The sequence below is a fragment of the Vicugna pacos genome, chromosome 3 (assembly GCF_048564905.1).
Source record: "Vicugna pacos chromosome 3, VicPac4, whole genome shotgun sequence".
In the NCBI taxonomy this organism is placed as follows: Eukaryota; Metazoa; Chordata; class Mammalia; order Artiodactyla; family Camelidae; genus Vicugna; species Vicugna pacos.
In genome coordinates, this window is record NC_132989.1 from 120,602,208 (window position 1) to 120,627,044 (window position 24,837).

A 24,837-nucleotide genomic window follows, 5' to 3' on the forward strand; every position below is an offset into this window, starting at 1 on the left:
GTTCTTTGGACTTCTAAGTAGATCTGAACTGTTAAGAGAGATATCCTTGATTCTCTAATAGCAATGTTAAGTACATTTGTTTTTTACCAACAAAATCAATTTAATTTTTTTCTTTCAGATATGAATTAAAAAGAACAAATATTCTTCAGCTTTATTCTAATTTTTAAATATTATAAAATATGGTAAAACCATATTTTAACAAAAACTAAGTCACTGAAAGAATTTTAATACAATTGTTCTTGAAAACTTCATAAAGTACAATATAAATATAGGTAATAGCACCAATAAGAAAGACACACTTTGTGACACCAAAGAAAATTAAAGTAGAAACAGACTCCCTAGGTATTTACTTCTTCTTTCCAGAATATTCGTGTTGAATAAAGACAGACACAAACACCACACACACAGCTAACTTAAAAAGTGGCAGTTACTGTAAAGAAATCTTGAACAAATTATCACGTTAACTCTGTGCGGAAAATGGCAATACTTCTTTGCATCTAAAACCAATTTGGGGAAAAATTTTAGAATTTGGAGAGTCCAATTTAAATCCAACATCTGTCTTTAGATAAAACTCATTTTGTGTCACTTATTAGTCTAATGTTTTTTGAAGAGAAACTATCAAACATTTTTCAAGATGGTAACATGAAAAATGTGGAAATCTACCTAAGGTAGAATTGAAAGGACACAGAGCTCTTAATAGCATAAAAGTACAGGTAATTGAATTAGGAGGAAAAAGGGAGAAAAAAGTGCTAAGAGTAGAGACACTGATACCCTCATCTTGCAAAGTGGGGAGTCCTCATCTAATAAAATACACCTATGAATCACAAACAAGGAGGTAATTTGTAAGTACAACCTATACAATTACAAAAGCAGCCAGTAAAGAATCCGAGAGGTTGCATAACTACATTAGAGAGAACTGAGGATGTGGGCAGTAGGAAGGGTTAAGTGAACGAAAACCTCACTCACCAGCAAAAACCAGTGTCTAAAATGGATAAAAACGCACTTGCATACTAGCTAGAGAAATGGAGGTTAAACAGTTGAGGGCAACACCAACACAATTCAGCACTGCTTCCCTGGGGAACAAGTCTGGGGAGGGAGGTGGCCTTAGCCCTTTTCATGTATAAAGCCTTCTGTACTCACAGACTTTTTTTTTTTAACTACTATGTGTAATTATTTTCACTAAAAATTTAAAGATTCTAAAAATAGGGATGTTTAAAATAAAGTTCACACAGTTACTAAGCACAGGCTGTGAGCCCTGCACAGAGGAGGAGCACCACACAAAACTTTCTCATGCTACCTCACAAAATCCTCACTAACCCCACAGAGAAACCAAGTCTCTGCAGCGCACAGGGGTCTGGACTGGGTCTGACTGGCTGGCTCCAGATCCTGTACTTCCCCACTAACTAGGGATCCTTGAGAAAAATCTCTGGGACTCCAAACTAAGATGAATATACAGGTTATGTACCCAAATTAAGCCACAATTTTTCAAGTCAACCAGGAAAAACATCACATGGAATGCAGAACTGAATGCTAGTGGCATTGTAACGTCCCAAGAAGCAAAACAAAAGGTTATTGCAGTGGCCTAAATACTGTAAATCTAGATACACCATTAAAACATATTCAGAATGACACAAAGAAAAGAAATTGGCTTACTCTAGAACAATATTTTATTGAAAATGGAAAAATCTCATCTGAAATGAGAAGTTAGCCAACTACTATTTAAGGTCCTTGGTTTTACTTTTCCTTTCGGTTTAACAACTTTGGAATAGTTTGCAAATTTTGTCAGTGCATTGGGACAATCAAAAAAGACAAAGTCACGATAGGTTGGATAGCTTTTTAACTGGAAAGCAGTTATAAATATAAAATGACATGGAAACACCACAAAATTGAACAAAATGAGATATAGAAAAAATTCCTGTGGACTTTATTCAAATTACCCTCATCAACAACGCTCTGCGAACATTCCTCAGCTGGAGATAAGAATTTCTTTCTTTTTTTCCTTCTGCTAACTTGATGCTTTTGTTCTCACCAATCTTAAACTCTAATAAACACTGCCTGGGGACAGAATTCATTTCCACAGATGGAAACAATTTCCACAGCTATCTTAACCAAGATAAAGAGGCTTTAAAAACTTAAGCCCATCTCTTTGGTAGACCTGACCTGTGGTTCAGTTTTGCAAACGCTAGCTTGCCACCATGTTCACAAGCACCTGAGCCCGGGTTGGTGGTGACGATTCAAGGAGATAATGAAGTGAATTGCTGGCCGCTAACAGCTAGCTCAACCAAGCCAATAGGAAAGGAGAGGCTTACACTCCAACCAGTCCTGCTTCGAACTGCACTCTCACTCTCAGCTAAAAGCTCAGAGCTGAATTCCTTCCAGGCCAGCCTAGATCAACATTTTCATAAACTGACAAAGGGCGGGTGTGGGTGAGGGGAGCTCTCAGGCTGCAACATGGAACACTGGGTGCAGTCTGTGTCAAGACAGACGTGCCAGCTCTTCTCCAATCTCCTCTCACCGGACAAGTGGGCCCACTCACAAGTCTGCTCATGCTGGGCTGACTAAAAGCACCCTACCGACCATTTCCTGCTTCGGGTCCCCTGCTACCACTGTCTTTGAGCCCCAGATCTGGGGTCTCAAAAGCACCAGCATTTAAAAGGTTGGTGGGATGTCTGACTAAACCTTCTCACATTTAACGTAACTTTTAATTCTTGTATTTTAAAAAGGAGAAAATTGTGGGTACAATTACGAGCATAAATCAACGTTGTTAAAAGCCTTGTTTCCCATTAGGTCCTTTACTTTGTAATTAAATTACTAATTAGGTGGTTGGGCGAGTTCACGTAAAAAAGCCAAATAACTAAACCCTCTAAGTCCAGTGCTTCAACAGAACCCTAAAGGGTCGACTCTGAAGACCTGCCAGGAGTGCACGGAACACGGTCCAGCAGCCAGGACTCAGGAAAGCACGCGCGTCCCGCGCCCGCCCCTGTGGCTTTGCGGTCAGTGCGCAGGGTCAGCGCACGAACCCCAGAGGGAAGACCCGAACGCAGCGCCGGGCTCGGCTCGGACCCCAGCCCCGGCCCACCGCGGCCGGGCCGCCGCGCCGAGGACCGGCGTCCTGGGCCGTGACCTTCACCGCGCCGCAGACCGGCCGGCGCGCGCGGAGTCGGCGGGCCTTCCTCAGCACGCCCCGCCGCGGGCTGGGGCGCGGGACCCGGCGTCCGCCCCGCCCGCCCACCCACCCACGCACGGCGCCGACTCACCCCGGAGCTCAGCGCCAAGCGCTGGGCGCGCAACAGCCGCGACACCGCGCGTACGCCCGACATGTCCGCTCTCCGCAGCTGTCCGCCAGCCCCGCGCAGACCGCGCCTGCGCACGTCGCCGCGACGCGGGGTTGGCCGCGGGGCAGGGGGGAGGAGCGGCGCGCCTGCGCACATCGCAGCGCCGGGTTCTTAACGTCACCGCGCCCGGGGTCAACGGGCGACGCCGCGCCTGCGCAGAGACGACCCGCAGACGGCGGCGCCCGGGACAAGGGCCGGAGCTCCCCGCTCGGGGTAGGTCGGCGTCCCGGGGGTCTGGGCCCGCGGGCCGGGCCGAATCGGGGGTCAGGCGTCTTCACGGACTCGTCTGGTTTCTCCTCCTGTCCACACGGTGTTTGGTTTTTGTTGAGTTTACTGGAGTTTTTGAAATGAACCAGTGCTCGCCGGTACGTGGTCTCCGCCCGCTTTTTTCTCCGGGACGGAGCGGGAGTTACTGTGCCGAGCAGGTCTGGACGGGCTGCCCCCGGGGCCGACGTTCGGGGGTTAACTGCGCGGCGCCCGGTGCGTGCCGGGTTCCGCTGCTCTAGGACTGTGCGTCTCCGGAGGAGGACCCCGTAGGTTGCGGGGTCGGGGGGGCGGACCCTGTAGTTTATGGGGTTCGAGGGGAAGGAAAGCTGCTCCCAGACCTACCCTCTTAGGGTTCCACGCTTTAGTGCTTTTCATCCTCTGAGTTTTTTATTCCGTGCTCGCCACAAGCTCCTTAACAGTAAGTCCTGAAACTTTTTTTTGTGGTCGTTTCTTTATTGCCATTTAGAATTTTATGTCTTTAGGTGTTTAACAGGTATTTATTGGAAAGCCCATTAAGAGTTTTCAAAAGCTGAATTGGGTTCCTTTTACATATATTCGCCTTGTTCTATTTGTATTTCAGCTATTTGAGACACATCTCTCTCCACCACGGTTTGTGAGCGGCTTTTGCCTGAAATCTTGTTTTTTTCCTCCTTTTAATCCCATAGGGCTCAGTGCTGTGCAGCACATACCTAGATCTAAAAATTTTGGAAGGGAAAAAGGACTCATGAGCCATGTAGATGTCATAATTGTGACCAGTGTTATTTTACTCATTTTGTATGGTTAATGATGTTACTATTTACTTCAAGGTGTATCTCCATGAATAACTTAAATAACCCTCCAAATTGGAATATCCGGCCTAATTCCAGGGCTGATGGTGGTGATGGAAGCAGATGGAATTATGCCCTGTTGGTGCCAATGCTGGGGCTGGCTGCTTTTCGTAAGTCATGGTTTTCCTGACATTTCACTTTTCTGGGCTGAAAGTGTGGAGCCGAAACATCTTGGGCTTTGGAACCTGACAGCTGTTGACTTGGGGTCGTGAGGGGAATGCCCAAAGTGAGAGCTGCAAGTTGAGTTTTATTCAGGGTCTTACTGAGGAGTGTAGCCCAGGAGGGAGCCTCTCAGACAGTTCTTAGGAACCTCTCTGAAGATGCCGGGGAGGAGCTGGGATACAGGTGAATGTTTCAGCTGGGAAGCGTACCTCTTGGTAAAAGATTACCAGTTGTCACAAAACAATCCAGGTATCGCAAGTTAATGATTTTAGTGCTTACCTCTGAAGGGAAGGTCACTGAGATTCTTCCTTAGTTGTGCGTCTTAACTGTGCAGGGTCCTATACATCCAGAACACAGAACGCCTTCGTCCCAAATGCCTTTCAGGCTGAACTTATAGGTCAGCGGCTGCTGCAGCTGATGGCTTGACCCTTCTGTGACTGGAGTTTTGGACAGCAGTCTTTGTTGACACAGATGCATGCGCACAGCCTTGTTTTATCACAGATGTGTGTCTTAGCATAGTACTTAGCCCTCTGAGCCTTGGCCACTCTGACTGTCAGTCATCTGCATGCACTATGAGGGGTAAATAAGACAGGACATTTGGAGGCATTTCATGTGGAGTGAGTTGAGTAACTGCTTGCACCCTTTTACAGCGTCTTTGCTTTGAAGGGGCTCCCTTGCTTCAGCTGCCCTAAGAGGACCTATGAGGAAGAATAAAACAGGCAGAAAAGAAAAGCTGTTTTGGATGTCTGTGTGATATTTAGGAAATTGGTCTTCGGGAGGCTTCCTCTGTGAAACTTCTGCTCAGGCCAGAAACTCTGCTTTGAACTGACTTTGTCTACTCTGGGGAAATTACCAGTCGCCAGTCAGTCGTAATTATTCCAGTTCTTAGTTTATGTCCCTGCCACCCGATAAATATCCTGATGTGCAGGAGTTAGTTTTATATTTTGTTACTGTCAGGGAGAAAGAAATTTTTTTCTACACTTCTGAGTTCTTCTGGCTGGTGCAAGAATTAAACTGACATGAGACAGACTAACAGGAGAAAATCAAACAGAAGTTGTTAACATGTATACGTAGGAGAGACCCAGGAAAACTGAGTAACTCACCAGAAGGGCGTAAGCCCTCACCCTGCATACCATCCCCCACTGAAGATAAAAGAGGGTTTCGGGGTGGAGAGTTAGTTACCAGAGATGACCAGAAAAAGTGCAGTATTCAAGGGTGGGGTGGTTATGCAGCCTTCTCCTTTGGTAAGAGTTTCCAGAGATTTGGTCAGCCTCTTCCTGCTTCAGCCAGGGAGACACCCTTACAAATGGAGGTCTCCCTTGTAACTTTAAGTGTTCCTTACGAAAGGATAATGCCTGCTTGGTTTTCCAAGTTTCTCCCATGACTGCTGTTTCTTAGAAAATAACCAGTCTTAAGTAACCCTTATGCCAAAGAGATGTAGTGAGGGTGGCATATTCTGCTACCCCGTATCACCTCCCATGGTTCTGGGTTGGCACTTAAGAGTATGAGAAACTGAAAACTTGGGAGGAAGACCAGCAAGAGCTCCCCTCTGTTGTGTGGCGCGTGGAGTGGCTCCCACAGGTTGGAGCCGAGAAAGTGGAGGCTGATGAGAGTAGCATTTATCACTCCATTTGTCTGCTGTGACTTTCAGACTGTGCTGGGGGCTGCTTAACCCTCATGTCTTCCATATAATTTCTTAACCTTGTAATAACACATTTTTGGAGAATCCATACAAGAATGCAAAGTTTAGAAGTTTTCTCTGATCACATTACCCTGAGCAAGATAACCGAGACGAAAAAGTACAACATTCCTCAACCCTTCTGAGGGACAGAAAGTATCATTTCAAAACGACAAGCAGGCCGGAACCTCAAATGTGCTGATTACCATCATCGCCTGAAAAGAAATGCACAGCCTGAAAGTTGAGGGTGGTTTCATTGGGCAGACTTTCTGAGGACTTCAGGCCCGAGGAGGCAGCCTCTCAGATGCTCTGAGGGACCACTCCCAAGAGGGAGGGGAGGAGCCAGGATGTGTAGGAGTTTGCTCAACAGTCAACAAAGACCAGGTGGTTGGAACATTAAAGATTACTGGTAATTAAAGAAAACCAGGCATCTTAAGTTAATGCTGTGGATCTGGTGTGCCTGAGGAAGCACAGCTGTCACCCAGATTTGGGTGATATGGCGATCAGTGTGTTAATACATTAATACAATGTGTACAATACGTAGCACTCTTCCACGCACGGAAAGACGCAGGCGTCTGGGCTCATTGAAATCACTCCTGTGATGTGCACCTGAGCTGCCCAGGGCCAGTGTCCTGTTCTTCCCTACCCTGAGTCCCCTCAGGCGCCACTACTGGGGACGTGGCTGTGGCCGAGGGCTTGGCAGCAGGCAGCCTCCCCCTTTCCCGCTTGGTGTCTATTCTTCAGGGCTCCCAGGAAGGCTTGATAACCACAGCGTCCTATTCACACCAGACAAGCTGTAAAAGCCAGAGAGTCGGAAAAACAAGTCCCCTTGGGCCTTTCCCAGCCTCAAAGCTAGCTAATTATTACCTGAGTAAGTGGTGTCACTCAGCAGTTCATCGCCCTAGCCACAGGCAGCCTCTCTGGGTGTTAGGTAGGGTTTTGCAAGCTGGCAGGCTAGTTTGTGAACAGCAGCGCCCTTAGGGCTGGAGTTGGGCTGCAGATCCCTGAATCACAGAACCCGCCTGTTCATCAGCCTCCTTGGGAGTCGATGTTCAGTTTTTTGAGAAAGTGCCAGATGTTCCCCAGAGTGGCTGAACCATTTTGCTCTCTCGTCCGGTCTCTTGGGTTCCCCCCTCTTCTGGTGTGGTCACCACTGCCCTTGCCTGTTCTTGCGGGCGTGCAGTGACACCCCCTGTGGTTTTGACCTCATTTCCCTGACGACTGATGATTCTGGACATCTTTTCACACTTACTTGCGTTGGTTTACCTGCTTCCTTGAAGTGTCTGTTCCTGTCTTTTGGCTGTTTTCTGATCAGATTTTTTTTTCATGTTGAGTTTGGACAGTTTTTACTGTGTTCTAGCTTCTAGTACTTTGTTGGCTGTCTGGTTTTCAGGTATCTTCTCCCAGCCTGTAGCCTCTTAACAGAGTTTTCCATGGAGCAGAAGTTTTCGCTTTGATAAAGTCCAGCTTATCAGTATTTCCTTTGATGGCTCATGCTTTCAAATCCGAGTGTGGGGACGCGTAGCCTGGCCCTGAGTCCAGAAGGTTCTCTCTTGTGTCTTCCCTGCAGTGTTAGCTCTGCGTTTTACATGGAGTGCATGATCCATTTGGAGGTAATTTTTCTGTGAGGTGCGAGACAGGTTTTCTCTCTTCCTTTCTAACCCTTTCTTGCATTGTCTGGAACCTCCAGGATTGCTGAATAGTTCCTGATCTTGGAGGAAAGCAGTCGGTCTTTTCACCATTAAGTAAATGTTAGCTGTGGCATTTCAGCTTCAAATCTGGGACCACAAGGCAAAATGAAGCCCCAGGGGACCCACTGCCACGGTGTCCTTGGGTGCCAAGATCCCTCGCCAGCCTGCCTGCTCCTGTCCGCCCTCCATGGGCGTCTTGTGTTAGTTCTACGTACAGCGTCCAGGTGCTTTGTTGTTCTTAGCAAGAAGAATAGGAGAGAGTGCTTGTGTTCCATTTTCCCAAAAGCAGGACTCACAGCTCTTTCATGTGCCTTCTGAAACTGAGGCTCCACCAAGTTGTGTCTGCAGAGTCATGAGGCAGGACTCCCAGACCAGAACTGGGGTGTCCACCTACCGTTCCATCCTGCACTTTGGTCTCCATAGCTGCCCAGTCACCTCCTCTTCCTGGAGGCCCTCCTGATGAGCTATGTTCTGTGCTCCGATGTCAGGTGTGTGCCATGTTATTAATCAGCCTCCGCTGGCTCCATGTGTGAGGCATTGGACTCGGATTGGGTTGGTACAGCAGGGCTAGCTCTGTCCTGCCCCACCCCTCAGCTTTAGGGACTGGAGGCTGTTTAAGTGAGGAAGGGTGCACTTGGTCTCATGGTTGTAGAATGAAGGCGGCTCTTAGGCGCCTGGAAGTGCTGTCCTCATGGGTGACAGTGACATCGGGACCAGGGGACAGGCCGCACAGCAAGGACACCGCCTTGGTGTTGATGGGGAGGGACCATCAAGAGCAGAAAGAGAACCGACGGTTGATGGACACTCCAGCAGTTTCCACTGGGGGGTGGACACCAGGGAGGCAGAGGAAGTGGGAGAGAAATGTGTGAGCCCCCTGGCTGCATTTGGAGGGCTGGGTGTAAAATGATGCTTTAAGTGGTCCTCTTGGTGCCTTTGAAGGTTTACTGAGCAATCCTGCTGTTTTCCAAGGGGCTCAGATCCCTGCTGCTACTCACAAATACTGGCCGGACGAGTTGTCACTGTGAAAGGCTAGGACCCAGCGTGGCTGCCCCCACATTGATGAAATTACTGGGCAGGAGTGTATCCTATACCAGTGGAGGCGTCACACCATCTTCCTCTTATTGTTGGTGGGATGGGGACAAGTTGGCAACAACACCCAGGGCCAGACACCTGCTGGCCCCAGGCTTTGTGGTCGTCAGACTCCCGTTCTCTGACCTTGGCTTTCTCCACGCTGCAGGTGCCTGGTGACTCCTCACTTTGTGAGGCAAAGCTGGGTGTTACCCACCCCAGCTCTCCGCACTCTTCTGTCCCGTGTTTGTGAGGTTATGGTGGGGCCTCATCTTGTCTTGAGGCTGAACTCCTAGCTCCTTATTTATGTGGCCCCTGTTGGAACATAAGCAAACATCTTGGGCTTCAGCTGTTTACTTCTGATGAGCAGGCAAAGCTGAACACGTTTGGAACTTAGTTCTGCAATAACCTGACTGAGAGTGTTTGAAGCATACTCACCCACGTTCATTCTTAAACCTTGCCAGTGGTACGTGAGGGCTCTGTGCCCAGAGCAGACAAACGGTGATGGGCTTGGGAGCAAAAGAAAGCAGTGGTAGATTTTCTCAGCCTCAAAAACTCGGAGGCTGAAAGGCAGATTCTCTGCAGCCGTCCCGTGCTTATCTTTGGGAGCCCTTATCTGATTTTTAAGTTAAGAACTTTGTGTATTATGTAGTTTCATACAAAATGCTATCTTATTCGTACCTCTCAAGACTTAAGATTTTATTGAAATGCTGTTCTTAGCAGCTTTATGTTTTCTTTAAAGATTATAGAACTTGTGCTCTGATTTTTCATTACATGTGTTTTCCTCCCCCAACTCATTTGTGCAGGTTGGATTTGGTCTAGGGAGTCCCAGAAAGAAATAGAAGCTGAGAGGGAAGCGTGTCGTCAGAGAACAGCTGCCTTCCAGCAGGACCTCGAAGCCAAGTACCAGGCCACAATCTCAGAGAGTCGGCGTGCTGTGGCCCAGTTGTCCCTGGAGCTTGAAAAGGAGCAGAACAGGACGACTAGTTACCGAGAAGCCCTCATCTCTCAGGGGCGCAGGATGGTGGAGGAAAGGAAGCTTCTGGAGCAGGAACGGGCGCGGGTCCTGCGGGAGAATGCACAGCCCCTGCGGAGGGCCTACCTGAGCTGCCTGGACAGGGAGGAGGACTGGCAGCGGAGGGCCCGGCTCCTGCTGCGGGAGCTGGAAGGTGCCCTCACTGAGAGGCAGGGCATTTACTGCAGCCTCCTGCTCCCACGCCGCCGCCGGCTGGAGCTAGAGAAGAGCTGGCTGGTCCGAGCGTCCACGGACCCAGTAGCTGTGGACCTGGGGGTGGCGGCTGGCCTGGTTGACATATTCAAGCATGACACGTACTGTGGTGACGTCTGGAACACCGACAGGCGCCAGAATGGGAGGCTTATGTGGCTGTATCTCAAGTACTGGGAACTGGTCGTGGAGCTGAAGAAGTTCAGGAGCGCGGAGAAGGCCATCCTGGAAGAGGAGGCCAGAGTGAAGTGACTCGAGGGTGGGCGGGCCTCTGGCTGGGTCAGTCCCTGGGACTGATCCTCTGCCGGTGCCGCCCTGGCTGCGCCTGCGCACTCACAGCCACTTCTTCCGCCCCTCTCCCCCGAGCAGGACCTCAGGCCTTGGGAGACGGGGCTCCCGCTCCATCCCCTTCCGCAGCTAAGGACGCAGATTCTCAGAAGCACTTTTTACGCTGTCCATGTTTTATTAGGCAGAACAGTATAACCTCCTATTTCAGCTTTAGGAAAAATTTATTAGCCGTGATGTATAATTAAAACACCTGCAATTGAAAAGCAAGTATGCCACTTTTTATGAGTGTGATTCCTTCCTCTTTACAAAGCAGGTTTTTTATAGGAGTTATCTCAAGTTTTACTGCAAACTTAGGCCCATTTTCCACAAAGCTAATACGAACTGGCTTCTGCATGCTTTAGGCACATCCCCCGTGTCATCCTGCCCCGGGTCCTATGCGGAAGGACTGTCGCTACCCATGGGGTGGAGTCCTTGCGACCTCACCAGGCTTAGCGACCCGCTGAGGGTGCTGAGGACTCGGCACGTGATCGCACGCACAGCTGAGACTCATGCAGGAAGGGTGCAAGGCCAGGTCAGCAGAGGGACAGGCACAGCTCTGAGTCCTGCGCATGGTCACGGCCACGCGGAGGCTCCTCAGACAGTGTCCTGGGTTTCCTCGGAGGGTGGGTTGCATGGCACCCTCTGCCTGGCACAGACCCAGTTCCAAACCCCCCAAAGAAAGCAGGTTCTGTGTCCAAGCTGTAGGCAGGGTATGGGTGGAGGGAGCCCTCCTATCGGAGTGCAGGTGCCAGCAGAGGGCCGCGGTCTTGGACTGCTGTAGGGCTCTGTACCACCCCGTTTGGCGGGTGAGGGACCTGGAACTGAGGCGCGGTCACACTTGTGGTACTGGAGCCAGAAGGAACCCAGGCAGCTTGGCCTCAGGTCTCTCTGACCCACGTGAGACCAGATCCTTTTTGAGTAACTAAGCGGGTTATGTGGGACGATGCCAGAAGTGCCCTTCTCTGCCTTCCACCTGCGGTTTGACAGAAATAGCTCTCTGTTTTTCTGCATTAGGACTCTGGCAACAAGCAACAGAGATCAGTTCAGGCCAGCCTGGCCAGTTAAAGGGGCTTGTTTTAAGGCTGCCTGATGAAACCTCAGGGCAAGAATGGAGAGTCGGCCAAGCATCAGAGAAGAACCAGAAACGACTCTTAAACATCAAGAGCCTTGGAGTGATGACTCTGGCCTGAGATCTCTGTGTGTGTTTAATCTCTCCCTGCAAACCCGCTTTCTCTGCTCAGAACCCGCAATAAGAGCAGCCACCTGTCCTCCCACGAGTGGCCAAATCCAGGAAACAGTGGGCTGCGCGTTGTTGTGGCAAGCGAGCGAGAGTTGGGGCTGAGAGAAGAAAGCGGGGCACCAACGTGGGCAGCCCTGGGGGAGGAAGCTCACCTGCAGGCCCTCTGGCAAGTCAGGGATTATGTCAGGATGGTAGGGTTGCAAGGGGGCCTGAACCACATCCCTGAGGGCTCCTAGGCCAAAGCCATGCCTCTAGAGGCAGAGCCCCGAGTGGGACGGTGGTGGTCAGCCCTTGCCTGCCTTAGGCCATGCTCAGTCCCTCATCGCCTGCTGCTTGTTGAAGTCAGGCCTCTGCTCCTGGAGGAAGTGCAGGCTTTGGGGTCCAGGCGGAGGGGGATGTGCCACTGTGGGTAGTCAATGTGCAACCCTGTATTTAACCTCCCTCCTGGACCTGCTGGCGCCTTCGGGGCTCATGACCAGTGGAGGCGGGGGTGTTAACCATGGGAGGACAGGGAGTTCCGGCCCCTCTCATGAGGGCTGTAGCTCCAGTGGGGTGGCTCAGTGGTGGCTGCTGCCTGCAGGCCAGGGCTGACTATCGCAGGTGACACCATGGAATTGGGTCCTGGGTTGGTGGAGGCAGGTAGGCGAACCCCATGATGGGTGTCAAGACCACAGTACACTTTTCCATGGGGCCTGCCAGCGGCTGGTGGAGAGGAGGATTCCTGGGATCTGGTGGGTGGCAGCTGACGAGGGGGCTGCAGACTGAAGTCCCCAGGTCTTTGGCCACGGCCACTGCACAGAGTCCACTGGGTCTGCAGGTGTCTCCTAAGCTCCAAGTATGTAATTGAAGAGAACCGTCTGGAGCAAGAACTGTTATGGTGGGAAGGACAAGAGGAAGCCATCAGATCTATGCCACTCTTTGCCAGGGTGGTCAACAGGAGGCAGTGCTGATTCTTGGAGGAAGGGCAGTGATGAGTCCACTGCAGGGGGCTGAAGGAGGCAACGGTGGGGGTCCCCCCCATGCCCAGGACGGTGGTTCGCATGTGCCCAGGATGAGGGCCCCAACATGCCCAGGACAGGGGTGCCCATCTTGGTAGTCCCTATGTGCCCAGGATGGTGATCCCATAATGTCCCCGTTCAATTCAAATATCTGGCCGCTCGGAAGACCAGGTGGGTTTGGACAGGTAACAGCCCCCTGCTACAAGCCCACCAGGAGGAGCCCCAGTCCAGCTTCATTGTGGCGTTTTCACACCCGCTTGATCCTTGGCCCTCTGCTGAGTGCATTTTCTGTCCCACTCAGTTTGCCCTTGTGTGTGAGCCCTGCCCTCTTCAGCACAAGAAGTACAGGGGCGCTCCTGGGCCCTGGCAGATACCCCCACCCTCGTCACAGCCAGTATCACACCTGCATGCTCAGGGCCACCAGTCTTGGGCTGGGCAGGTGCAGGCAAAACCCATCGTGGCTGCAAGTGGCACATTCAGGATTGGGGCTGAGCAGGTCCCCTGAATGAGTGCATCCATGCCCTGGGATGTGTGGGAGGTGTGGGTCTACCCTGGGCTGCTCTGTGTGCCTCAGAATTGCTCTAGGTGAGCCTCCCAGCCTCTTCAGTTTCATAAGAATGGGTTACTCCTCCAGGTGAGGCGGGGGCTGTCAGGAGCAGTCTCCACCTGTGTGCCCACTCCTGCCCCAAGTTTCAGGTCCTAGGCCACCGCAGCATCTCTGGGCCCTTGTCTACTACAGCTGCTTGGCTCAGCCATGCACATGCTGGATTCTACCCACTGACCACCCAGAGGCCAGGTCTCTTGTCAAGAAAATTCTATGGGCACAATCAGCAGAAGCTACTCTGCTCTTTAGGGTTAGAATCAAATCATTTCAAAAAAATTTCCCCCGTGCCTACTCTCCAAGAACTTGCAGTAGCAAAGTCCATATGGCTGAAATTGGGTTCCAATGAGACTTTACCAGCACAACACATCTGAGGAGATGCGCAGAGGCTAGCTAAGAAAGCAGAGCTGAGGAGCCCAAGGAGTGAGAAGTTACCACATCCCTCCCTGCTCCTGCCCACTCAGGGGCATCAGCTCTTTCCTGAAGACCCAGGAGGAAGGTTATTGCCTTCCTAGCAGGCAAACCCCTGAGATGACTCTCACTCCACCTGGGGGAGGGGCAGCGCAGGAGCACAGGGAGGGGGACACATCTGGGGGAGGGGCCACGTGGAGTCGGACCAGAGGGCAGAGCCCACTCACACGATGACTCAGACCCCCACTGAGCACTCGGCTCTGTTGTGAGGAGCTTTCGGCCACACACACATCAAACACTAGCCTCTCTCTTGATAAAATGTTTTATTTTCATACTCTTAGGTCTTTCCCAAGCCTGTACACAGAGCACAGGCTCCAGTCTAACTGGAGACCCCCTCTGCAGGTTTTCCAAAAATAGAATTGAATCTGCCCTTTGAGCTGTTTCTCCTTTCCAACTCTGACAAAAGGCATTTGACAAAATTCAATATCCATTTATGGTAAAAACTTCCAACAAAGTGGGTATGGAGGGATGTACCTCAATATAATACAGGCCTTATAAGACAAGCCCAGAGCTAACATCATACCCAGTGGTGAAAACTGGAGAACATTTCCTGTAAAATCAGGAATAGAACAAGGATATCCACTCTCCCCACTTTGATTCAACACAGCACTGGAACCCCTAGCCACAGCAGTCACACAAGAAAAAGAAATAAAAGGAGTCCAAGTTGGAAAGGAAGATGTAAAACTGTCACTATTTGCAGATGACATGATATTATATATAGAAATCCCTAAGGACACCATCAAAAAGCTGTTAGAACTAATAAACAAATTCAATAAAACTGCAGGATACAAAATCAATACACAAAAATCTGTTGCATTTTATACACTAAAAATGCACTATCAGAAAGAGAAATAAAGAAAACAATCCCATTTATAATCGCATCAAAAATATGAATAAATTTAACCAGGAAGGTGGAAGACCTGTATGCTGAAAATGACAAGATGTTAATGAAACAAACTGAAGAAGCTATTTCATTCTCATGGATTGGAAGAATTAATATTGCTAAAATGTCCATTCCACCAAAAGCAATATACAGAATCAATGCAATCCCTATCAAAATTCCAATGGCATATTTCACAGAAATAGAACAAAAAATCCTAAAATTTGTGTGGAACCATAAAAGACCCCAAATGGTCAAAGCACTCTTGAGAAAGAAGGACAAAGCTGGAGGCATCACATGCCCTTATTTCAAACTATACTACAAAGTAATAGTCATTAAAACAGTATGGTATTGGCATAAAAACACATAGATCAATGGAACAGAATAAAGAGCTCAGATATAAACCCATGCATATATAGTCAGTTAATTTATGGCAAGAATATACAATGAGGAAAAGGCAGCTGCCTCAATAAATAGTGCTAGAAAAACTGGACAGCCACGAGCAAGAGTGGACCACTGTCTTCCAACACACATGAAAAATTAACTCAAACTTGACCATAAGACCTGAAATCATAAAACATAGTTGGTAAGCTCCCCGCCATCAGTCTTGGAAATGATCTTTTTAATCTAACACCTAAAGCAACAGACACAAAAGCAAAAATAAACAAGTGAGACTATATCAAACTAAAAACCTTCTGCACAGCAAAGAAAACCATCAACAAAAAAAGGGCAAACTACAGAATGCGAAAAAATACTTGCAAATCATGTACCTGATAAAGGGCTAATGCCCAAAATATATAAATAATTTATCAGCTCATTTGGAAAAAAGTTAACAGTTTAATTGAGAAATGGCCAGAACATCTGAAGAGACATGAAAAGATGCTCAATTACCACTCATCACCAAAGAAAAGCAAATCAAAACCACAATGAGATATCACTTCACACCTGTCAGAATGGCCATGATCAAAATGACAAGCAATAACAAGTGCTGGAAAGGGTGTGGGAAAAAGGGAGCCCTTGTGCACTCTTGGTGAAAATGTAAATTGGTGAAGCCACTATGGAGAACAGGACGGAGGCTCCTCAAGAAATTAACCTTAGAACTACCATATGATTCAGCAACTCTACTTCTGAGTGTTTATCCAAAAAAAAAAATTCACTATTCGGAAAGATATCTACACCCTCGTGTTTGTTGCAGCATTATTTACAATAGCCAAGGGCAACCTAAGTGTTCATCAACAGATGACTGGATGAATGTGTGGTATATGGAACACCATGGAACATTATTCAGCCATAAAAAGAATGAAATTCTGCCATTTGTGACAACATGAACCTGGAGGGCATTGTGCTAAGTGAAGTAAGTCAAAGAAAGACAAATACCGTATGATCTCACTCTATGTGGAATGTATTTTATAGACTGAGATATAGATATATGTCTCCACGCTCATGGACACAGAGAACAGACTGGTGGTCGCCAGAGGTGGAGGGGCCGTGTGGGGCAGAAATGGGTGAACTGATTTTGTTTTTGTTTAAATAAATGAAATCATGAGAAAACCACAAACAGGCAACAAGCATATGGAGACATGCCCGGCTTCATGAACGTCTGGGAAATACACAGTAATACAAGACATTTTATCGTGCACTAGATTTAAAAAGAAAGAAAGCAAACCACATCTGAACAAGCCACACTTCTGTTTTATTAGTATTTAATTATTCTAATACTCAGCCCTTTACACAAATCAGATCTTGGTAGAAACCAAGTCCAGACTTTGGAATTAACCACTCCTCAAGCGCCAGGACTCAGACAACTGCCCAGAGGAGTCCGAGCCCCACACCCACCCCGGCCTAGAGTCTGTGGAGGTGGGAGTGGGAGCAGTAGCTGATGGGACATCACAGTCCCGACTGCGAGTCAGAGGCTGCCCTGTGCTGGGGGCTCCGCCTGGCACCAGCAGAGCCCAGGCCTGCCGCCCACCGGCAGAGAGCAGGGACAGAGCCATAAACGATCAAAGCCCACGTCCTCGCTGGACTGGAGTTTGGGGGCGGCCCTGTGGGCTCCCTGCACCCCTGGAGCCAGCCACTGCCTCAAGGGACCCACCTTGCAGCTCGCTTTTACTCTCCTCAGCTGCTTGCTGTCATCCTCTCATCTACACCGCACACGGACTGAAGTCCAGGCACATGGGGACCGGGCTGGCCACGCCCGCGGGGTCGGGTGCTCCTCTGCTGTCACCGCTGCGGTGGTCACCCCCGGAGCTTCCCGCTCCAGGACCGCACTGCGCTCAGACACCCCACAGTCGCCGCCACTGCTCCTGGAGAGCAGGTTCCTGCTCGGACACTGCCTAAAGGACGCCTCGCAGCTTTCACAAGAGATGCTTGGGATGCTGGTGGTCTGGCCGAGCCCAGGGCACCAGCCGTGTAGCAGCCCCGCCTTGGGCCATCCAGGGCCTACTCCATTTGCTTCAGTGCTCTGGAAAACTTTTCCAGAGCAGTTTTGAAAGCTTGCAGCAGGAAAGCTCCAAGTTCATTGCTGGTTTCTTGAATGTCTGGGTCGAAACTTCCGAAGAGGGGCGTGGAGACCTGGATGTCGCCCCGGCCGTTCCGCAGCAGCACCGCGCGCAGGTCCTCGGCGATCACGTCGTATTTCTGCTGGTCAAATTTGGTCATGGCCAGCTCGTCTTGCGGGTAGGCACTGCCCTCGGGGTAGCAGTCCTTGGGAACTGGAAACTCCACACACTGCAGCCCGGGGAGCTCACAGAGAGCTGCAAAAAGGCGCTTGAGGGCACGGGCCGACAGTGGGTTCCCCAAGAACCGGAGCTCACGCAGCCGATGGCAGGGGCTCAGGGCCAGGATCAGCGTGCTCACATGGCGGTCTGTGATGCTGCACTCCTCCAGGGTGAGGGCCCTCAGTGTTGGGGCGGCGTGGCCCAGCAGCCGGAAGAAGGACGAGGGGAACCGGTCCAGCAGGCTGTGGCCGCTGAGGTCCAGCACCTCCAGGTGGGCCGCGTGGGTGCAGTCTGCCAAGAAGGCCATGTCCGCATGGTTCAGGGAGCAGCTGGCCAGGTCCAGCACTCTCAGCGGGGTCCTCAGGGGGCTGCGGGCAGGGCGGGAAGCAGCGCCGGTGAGAGGGGCCCTCCCGCCGCAGGAGCTCTGGGGCTGTTTAGGCCAGTCCTGTCCCGAGCGCCAAACCTACCGGCCCCTGACTTCATTCAGTGTGAGAGAGCTGAAATGGTTTTTGCGTGTTAATAGTTGGACAAGTCAAAAGAAGAATATTTTGTGACGTGTGACAGTGATATGAAATTCAAGTTCCAGTGCCCATAAATAAAGTGTAGTTGGAACACAGCCAGGAACTTTCGTTGACCTACTGCTAGTTGGCTGCCTTGGGGTGATGGCAGAGCTGGGTCATGGAGACAGTGTGTGGTCATGTCCAGGAAGAGCTAACTTTACCCAGAGAAGACAGGCCTGGCCCTTGTCCTCAGCAACTAAAGTAATAAATCTGTTTTGTCGGCATGTTGTGTGTTCACAAGCTTATTGTGGGGCAGTGAGATAGCTGTGAACTGGCAGGAAATGAAACACTGGCTTGGCTCTGAATGAAGAGACAAAGCCCACGGTTTTAGGGCTGAGTGCGCCTTGGAGCTATCCGGTCCGTCCTTAGCATCACCTGGGACCTGAAAGCCCCTCTGGCGCTCTGAACCAGGTGTGTAGGTGGCTGGCGTCAGGAAACGCATGGGTGGGTGAGTCACTGTCCTGCCTGCGGTTCTCAAAGTCAGGAACAGACCCACACCCGCCCTCTGGGATGCTGGGCCTGGGTCGGGGTCAGCTGGCTGAGTGCTGAGTGCCAGGGGACATAGGGCCCCGCTCTCTGTCCTGTCCGCCTGCTGAGAATGCCGTTCCCACTGCCTCCTGCACCTGTACTCTGTGTGCAGAGTGCCCGCCCCACGGCCTGGCTCTGCAGAGGCAGCTGCTCAGGTTTTGAGCTGCGGGCAGTGTTTCCACATCCAGCCACAAGGAGCCCTCTCACCACCTGCACTGCTCCCTACCCTTGGGGGGGCCTCCGGTGTGGAAAAGGGTCAAAGGGCAGGCCTGACTGCCCACCTGCATCTGGGAGCTTGGATTTAGGGAGGGTCCCTCACCCAACTGATGAGGGGTCCCTGGCCTGAGCTGTTTGCACAAACAACGTGGTCCCTGCCTGACACCTTTCTCCTTCTGGGGTCTGGAATCTCGGTGTGTGCCAGGCTGGGGTGCCCACCCAACCACTCAAGGTAAAACCCCTGGGCCTGTGTCTCTAATGTAAACCTCCCATATGTCATCACAGTGGGTGCTGGCTACACTGGGACGAGACTCTGGACTCCTGCCCATCTCCTCCAGACCCCATTCCACAAGCCTTTTTCTTTGGTGGATTCTGCCCTGTGTCCTTCTGCTATAATAAATCTCAGCAGAGAGTCTTCACTGGGACGCACCAAACCTGGGTGGTCTTCGGGGTCCTGCTCTGTCTGCCTGTCCCTTCATCTGTCTGTTGTGTGGGCCAAGGAAGCAGAGTGACGCTTGTAACATGAAGCTGATCGCACATCATCCTGCTCAGAGCCTCCGGGGCTTGGCCTGTCTCTTCTGTCCCTCCTTTCCTCCCCTCCCTGCTCCCTCCCTCACGTGCGGCTCCTGATCCCAGTCCTCTCCCTGTGGACCAACCCCTGTCCTGCCTCACCCCAGCTCAGGCCCTTCACCTGCGGGGTTCCTGCCTAGCATGCCCTCTCCAAGCCCTCCGCCCGCCCACTGTGCCAGGCCTCTGCTCGAAGGTCACCTGGGGACCCAGACCACCCACTACTCTCCCTGCCACTTAGGCCTGACACACTCCACGCCTGGACTGTCCTGGGGCCGTGGACAGGCTCTCAGCAACCAGCTGACCGAAGCCCACAGGTGTGCAGAGCAGAGGGTCAGAGTATGTGGGGTGATGTCAGGGCCCAGCTAACAAGACAGCCCCGCAGGCCTGTGAAGAGTCATCTGGCTGGTGGAACACATGTCCCCAGAGCGCAGGCACCTCTGGCTGAGGACCCAGGTCAGCCAAACACAGGACCATCCTGAGGGTCCCAGGGAGTCACCGTGTGGCAGAGCTGTATTTGTGTGTGGACTCGAGGGCCACCTCGCCCAAGGTGGGAGACTGGGTGCTGGGGTGGAGGAGCAGGAATGGGGAGAGCCCAGGTGTCCCCCAGGGGAGGGGAGGCAAATGTGGGCCCGGCCAACTGGGGCCAGCTACCTCGGGCTTCCTCTGAGTCAAAGAGAAATTCCTGTAAGTCAAAGACAGCCTAAACCTGAAAAGACATCCTCACACTCACTGGCTCAAGGAATGGGAAGTTTAATTTTCCATAAATTTTTATAAGCATATTCATAGCTGGTGGCTGCCAAGGTGGCCCTGCGGCCCTCGGACATTCCAAACCTCCTGTAGTGCCCTCCCCTCACCTGGTGACCGGCCCTCGCCACACAATGTGCAGAAGCAACCACACGGTGCTCTCCAGGGAAGGTTACAGGAGGCTGGCCTCCATCTGGAGGACTCCCGGTGGCCTGTGGAGCGGCTCATGTGCTGAGGAGCCGAGGCTGTCAACAGCCATGTGATTGAGCGTGGAAGCAGATGGCCCCACCTTTCCACCCCAACAAGCCTTCAGGGGAGACCCTAGCTGCCCTCCCCAGGCTCCTGTCTTGTCATAAGCCCCAGCGTTGGGTGAATTTGTTTACCACAGGTCATGGAGCTACTTCTATGTTGTTTGCTTGCTAATCAGGACGTGTCCCTTTTTCTTACAACTGGAGACAGTCTTCCTTGAGTCCTGATGCTCCCAGGTTTCACACAACAGCAGCCTCGGCCAGGCCGCCTCCTCCTCTGTCTGTCCCCTCCTGCTGCTCTGGGCCGGGCAAAAGTCAAGAAGCTGGGGGCTTGTGGCTTTGTAAGTAACCAGTCTGATTTGCAGTCTTGCAGCGTGTCCTAAGCTGGGCTCTAGGGAGGGTCCCATGTCGCCCTGTCTGGGGCTGAGGGGCTTGAGCAGGTGCATTGGTCACCCGCCCCCTGTGCCGCCCTCCTTCCGGCCACCCCAGACTCACCCGAGCAGGTTCTGGATTTTCCCGGTCAGTGTGGAGAAGGCCACGCTCAGCTCAGTGAGCTGCGTCATCCGGCTGAGCTCCCTGGCAACGGAGGTGAGCAGGGCATCCTTGCCGTCTGGGGCTGGAGTGCTGGCAGGGGGTGCGTCGAAGGCCTTGGCGGGCAGGGTGAGTGAGACCAGCCGGGGGAAGCCCACCTGGGCCAGCAGCTGCTGCACGTGGCCGGCGTGCAGCCGCACGTTGTGCACCACCTCAAGCCGGCGCAGCTCGCTAGGCCCAGCCAGACACAGCACCTGCAGCAGCTGGCTGGGGCCCAGGCTGTCCGCCCGGAAGGAGATGCAGCGCACGCGCAGTGGGGAATGGCCCGGGGGCCCCAGGGCCTGCACCACCATCTCAAAGTTACCCCCGGTGACAAAGAGGTCAGCAAGGACCTCAACCGGGCTCCAGGCTGCATGGTGCTCCGCCTGAAGCTCGCAGCAGACCCTGGCCAGCAGTTCCGTGCGGCCCCACCTGCCCAGCGCCCTCCCACAGGGGCACTGCTGCACCTGTACGTCTCGGATGCCAGTGAGGTCCGCCAGCCGCAGCCGCCTGCGGCCCTTGCCCTGGAGCACGTGGTCCGCGAGGCCCCGCACACAGGCCTCCAGGCAGGCCCTGCAGGCCCGGTCCCGCAGGTCCCTGGGGTGCTCTGTGCTGGGCCCCAGCAGAGCACCCAGCCGGAACTCTTCCAGCGGCCAGTGTTCCAGCAGAGCACGGACCACCTCTGGCTGCTCCAGCAGATAGCTGGCTTTGAACAGCAATGGGTAGATGTTGTGGGCCACCCCGCCCAGACTCTGCTGGACTATCTTGGGGTGGGACACCAGAGCCTCAGCAGAAATGAAGCGTAGCGACCACATCGTGCCTGCCCGTGTTGGCCACAAGCAGGACAGAGCTCTCCCCTGTGCTTCTCCAAAGACAGTCCCCTTCTGGCCTATTTTTAGCTGCAGCTGCTTTGAGCAGCTTGCTTGGACGGTGGTGAGCCAGCCCTCTGGTCATCTGACGGCTATTTTCATCCCGGGTGCTGGTTTGGCTCTGGCTGTGGAGGTGTCTGGTGGTGGCCAGCCTGTCCTACTGATGCTCAGCTGGTGAAAGTGCACTTGCCCAGTGCTTGGCTGGGGAAAGGGGGCTGGGCCCCTGGGAGTGTTCCCTGTGTCTACTGTGGGGGTGGCCCATCCTGGGGGCTGCTCGCCCTCCCCTGGGCTGCGTCTGCCCTAGCCCTGGGCCATCCCACAGTTGGAGGAACTAGCGAAACTTTTCTTGGGCCCCTGGGGGCCTAGTCCCTCTTTCTGACCCACAGCTGGAGTTAGGGACATGGTAGTGGGCATGCGAGGGCACTTCTGACACCTGATTCCTGATTTCAAGAGAAGAGAAGTAATGGCCCCATGAGGTGCCTGCACGCTGCTGGGACCCCCTTCTTTTATCAGAGGGACTGAGGCTGAGGACAGTGGGCAGCGGCTTCCCCTCTGTCCTCCCCCTTAGTGCTCCCCCCTCCAGCTGAAGGGCCTCCCAGGGCCTTGTCCCCTCAAAGTCACAGGGGCCAAGCTCCCTGGGGGAGGCGTGCTGGTGACGTCCCCAACACAACAGAACCCAGCAAGAGAACCATGACCACGTGGCAGAAAAAACAATGTCCAGTTTATTTATGTTCCTGAAGTCTGAGACTGTCAGCACCGAGACTGGTGACAGGGAAAACGGTTCAGAGCCGGCAAATCCTGAAGGTGAGGACGCTGCCCATCCACCTGCTCCTGTGCTGGGTGGCTGACGTTGGGCGACGCCATTGCCCCAGGGTGGGATCTGGGGTACACCTGTGGCAGGAAGCCACTGAAGGGCTGTGTCTACCCAGACTCTCCTCTGTGTGGTGAGGGGTCCTCTTGGGGCACCACCCACACCGACAGGACTTCCTAGCACAGGCTAGATCAGAGATTCAGGTCCAGCTGCTGTGCCCCGGCCCCAGCTTGGGGTCCACCTGGGATGCAGGGTGTGGCCTCATCCCAGACTCACAGGTGGAGCCTAACTCTAGTGCTGCTAGCCACGCACGGCTTGTTAAAAAGGAAACAAGACCGAGATTCCAATTACACTCAGGAAAGTAGCCCCTGCATCTGGGACACACCTCGTAGGGGCTGCACCTGGGGACCATCGACATGGTCTGAGCTGCCCAGAGGGCAGGGGAAACATGATTCCAGAGGCCCCCTGCTCTGAGACACCCCCCTCCTTGGGCCTCTGCTCCGGAGGTGGGGGTCCCTGTGCTCCTGCCCTGGCCTCCCGCTGCTTAGGAGTATTCAGGGCGTCCTGGGGCATCTGTGCACGCAGGATGGGGGAGGCCCATGACATGATGCCCAGGCCTCAGGGGGCATGCTGACCGGTGGCCCCATGACTGGCAGAAGGGGGTGGTCAGGAGCCCCAGCTTTAGTGTCTCATTCCCAGACCTTGTGACCTCATGCACATGTCCAGGTTGAGGTTCCTTTGCTCTGCAAGGGGTTCTCCCTGGAGGGGCTGCTTCTCATCCAGACCCATCACAGCTGCCAAAAGAAGGACCACTGTTACCAATGTCCCCTCCTCCCACCTGGCCCCTTGACCTCCTTCCCTGAGGCGTGCTCAGATTCGGGGACATGCATCCTTTTGAAGAAGCAGCTGGGGCCAGGCAAGGACGGGACAGGGCTCCAGACCCAGACGCATTCTCTGCAAGGCTGACACTCGCAGGTCTGGGCAATGGAGTGAGCGGCGGGGCTGTAGCAGCCAGCCAGCCAGCATCACCGGGCATCTTAGTTCAAGGGGAAAGGATCTGGCCCTGAAAGGTGTCAGTTCAGTGTTTGCTGCTCTGACCCCAGAACATGTGTGTGTCTGTCCACGTGTCACAAGCAGCAGATTGTGTGAACAGAAGCACTTAGACGACTTTATATGTGGTTTGTGGGAAACAGTCTATTTTAGTTACTGGTAGACCTGTGATTAGCTCCGGACCTATGTGTGCAGCTGAAGGCCCTCAGTGCAGCCGGCTGTGGCAGGAGGAGGGGCTGTGGGGACAGGTGGACTGGGGCTGTAGGGGGCAGGCAGGTGTGAATGGGTGTCAGGGAGACCCCTACTTTCAGAGGGAGAGGTGCTGAGGGCCCAAGGAGCCACCCCTGGAGGCTGGGGTGGGTGGAGGTGGGCTCTGCTGGCCCCCTCACTGGGCCTCTGTGGACCTGACCCCTTGCTGTTGGAGAAATGCCTAAGCTGTCAGAACTCACCCATGCTGCCCCTCGCGGCTACGCCAGCTCCAGGGTGTTTAGGCAGCAAGACTCCAGGGGAAGTGAGTCAGGGGTTGGGGAGCAGCCCATGAGGGGTTTTGTTCTGGCAGAGGGCAAGGAGGTCACCAGTCACTGTGAGGAACCTGTTCTCTGGACTGTGGCTCAGCACACACTCAGAATTGGACCTTCTCTCCCGGTGCTGCCGACGACAGGGCTGGGGAACGTGCTTGCAGAGAACTGAACCAGCAGCCGGGCCCGGGTGATGAAAGGTCTTTGAAAGAGGTGATGTGTGCTTTCCTGTCTGGTTGTCCCCTCAGTCTCTCCCTTTCAGGGTCTGAGGTCTCTGTGCGCATCCAGGGTGTCTGGGGTCTCCCGTGCTCTCTGCACCAGGCTGGGGCAGATGTCAGGCCCTCCTGACACCCCCACACCTGCATCAGCACGGGAGATACTGTGACTTGCCCAGAATGCGATCCTGTCAGAGGGCGGGGCTGGAGGTGAGCCCCTGACCCTGGCCCATCTGGGGCTGGCTTCACAAACCTCCTTGGCCAACTGCAAGTCCTCCCTCACCCAGGACTGTGGGGGCTTGAGCAAGGCTTGGAGTGGGCCTGGCTGAGCCTGGAACCAGCATGTGCTGGACAGCACGAGTGCAGCCTGTGTGGTGGGTGGAATCCAGGTGCCCAGGAGGCCTGCAAATCTCTACGTAACTCGGAATTGGGGATAGAGCCAGTGGGCGCT

General features: G+C 52.8%; 4 protein-coding genes across 9 annotated transcripts in view; 1 reads left to right on the forward strand and 3 right to left on the reverse strand.

The window, feature by feature from the left end:
• Positions 1-3,393, reverse strand: part of SDHA (succinate dehydrogenase complex flavoprotein subunit A) — a 21,071-nt gene extending 17,678 nt beyond the window's left edge. Inside the window, exon 1 of one of the 2 annotated variants that reach the window (XM_015251517.3) lies at positions 3,258-3,393. In XM_015251517.3, the coding sequence (XP_015107003.1) occupies positions 3,258-3,320 (63 nt within the window). In that variant the 5' untranslated portion in view covers positions 3,321-3,393. The remainder of the gene's footprint in view (positions 1-3,257) is intronic. The other variant, XM_015251511.3, reaches the window with a different exon arrangement.
• Positions 3,343-10,808, forward strand: CCDC127 (coiled-coil domain containing 127). 2 transcript variants are annotated; one of them, XM_006198366.4, is made up of 3 exons: positions 3,343-3,548; positions 4,409-4,539; positions 9,835-10,808. In XM_006198366.4, exons 2-3 carry the CDS (start codon positions 4,419-4,421, stop codon positions 10,503-10,505), a joined length of 792 nt encoding a protein of 263 aa, XP_006198428.1. In that variant the 5' UTR covers positions 3,343-3,548; positions 4,409-4,418; the 3' UTR covers positions 10,506-10,808. The 2 variants fall into 2 exon arrangements, with proteins under 2 accessions (XP_006198428.1, XP_015107019.1); XM_015251533.3 differs by lacking the exon at positions 3,343-3,548 and adding an exon at positions 3,558-3,700.
• A 6,401-nt stretch (positions 10,809-17,209) lies between these two features.
• Positions 17,210-21,738, reverse strand: LRRC14B (leucine rich repeat containing 14B). Its single transcript, XM_072951661.1, has 2 exons — positions 20,849-21,738; positions 17,210-17,855 (listed from the first exon to the last, which is right to left on the reverse strand). The coding sequence occupies exons 1-2, from the start codon at positions 21,736-21,738 to the stop codon at positions 17,210-17,212; spliced, it is 1,536 nt and encodes a 511-aa protein (XP_072807762.1).
• A 753-nt stretch (positions 21,739-22,491) lies between these two features.
• PLEKHG4B (pleckstrin homology and RhoGEF domain containing G4B) overlaps positions 22,492-24,837 on the reverse strand; it is a 57,980-nt gene continuing 55,634 nt past the window's right edge. For all 4 annotated transcript variants that reach the window (XM_072958924.1, XM_072958925.1, XM_072958926.1 and 1 more), the window contains one exon: positions 22,492-23,397. In XM_072958924.1, the coding sequence (XP_072815025.1) occupies positions 23,392-23,397 (6 nt within the window). In that variant the 3' untranslated portion in view covers positions 22,492-23,391. The remainder of the gene's footprint in view (positions 23,398-24,837) is intronic.

What these genes read in the sequence shown, in the direction of transcription:
- CCDC127 (XM_006198366.4), top strand. Translation starts at nt 4,419, where the DNA reads ATGAATAACTTAAATAACCCTCCAAATTGGAATATCCGGCCTAATTCC. An exon ending in GCTGGGGCTGGCTGCTTTTC is followed by an intron (nt 4,540 to 9,834) that starts GTAAGTCATGGT and finishes TCATTTGTGCAG; the next exon opens with GTTGGATTTGGTCTAGGGAG.
- LRRC14B (XM_072951661.1), bottom strand. Translation starts at nt 21,738, where the DNA reads ATGTGGTCGCTACGCTTCATTTCTGCTGAGGCTCTGGTGTCCCACCCC. An exon ending in AAAATCCAGAACCTGCTCGG is followed by an intron (nt 17,856 to 20,848) that starts GTGAGTCTGGGG and finishes CCCTGCCCGCAG; the next exon opens with CCCCCTGAGGACCCCGCTGA.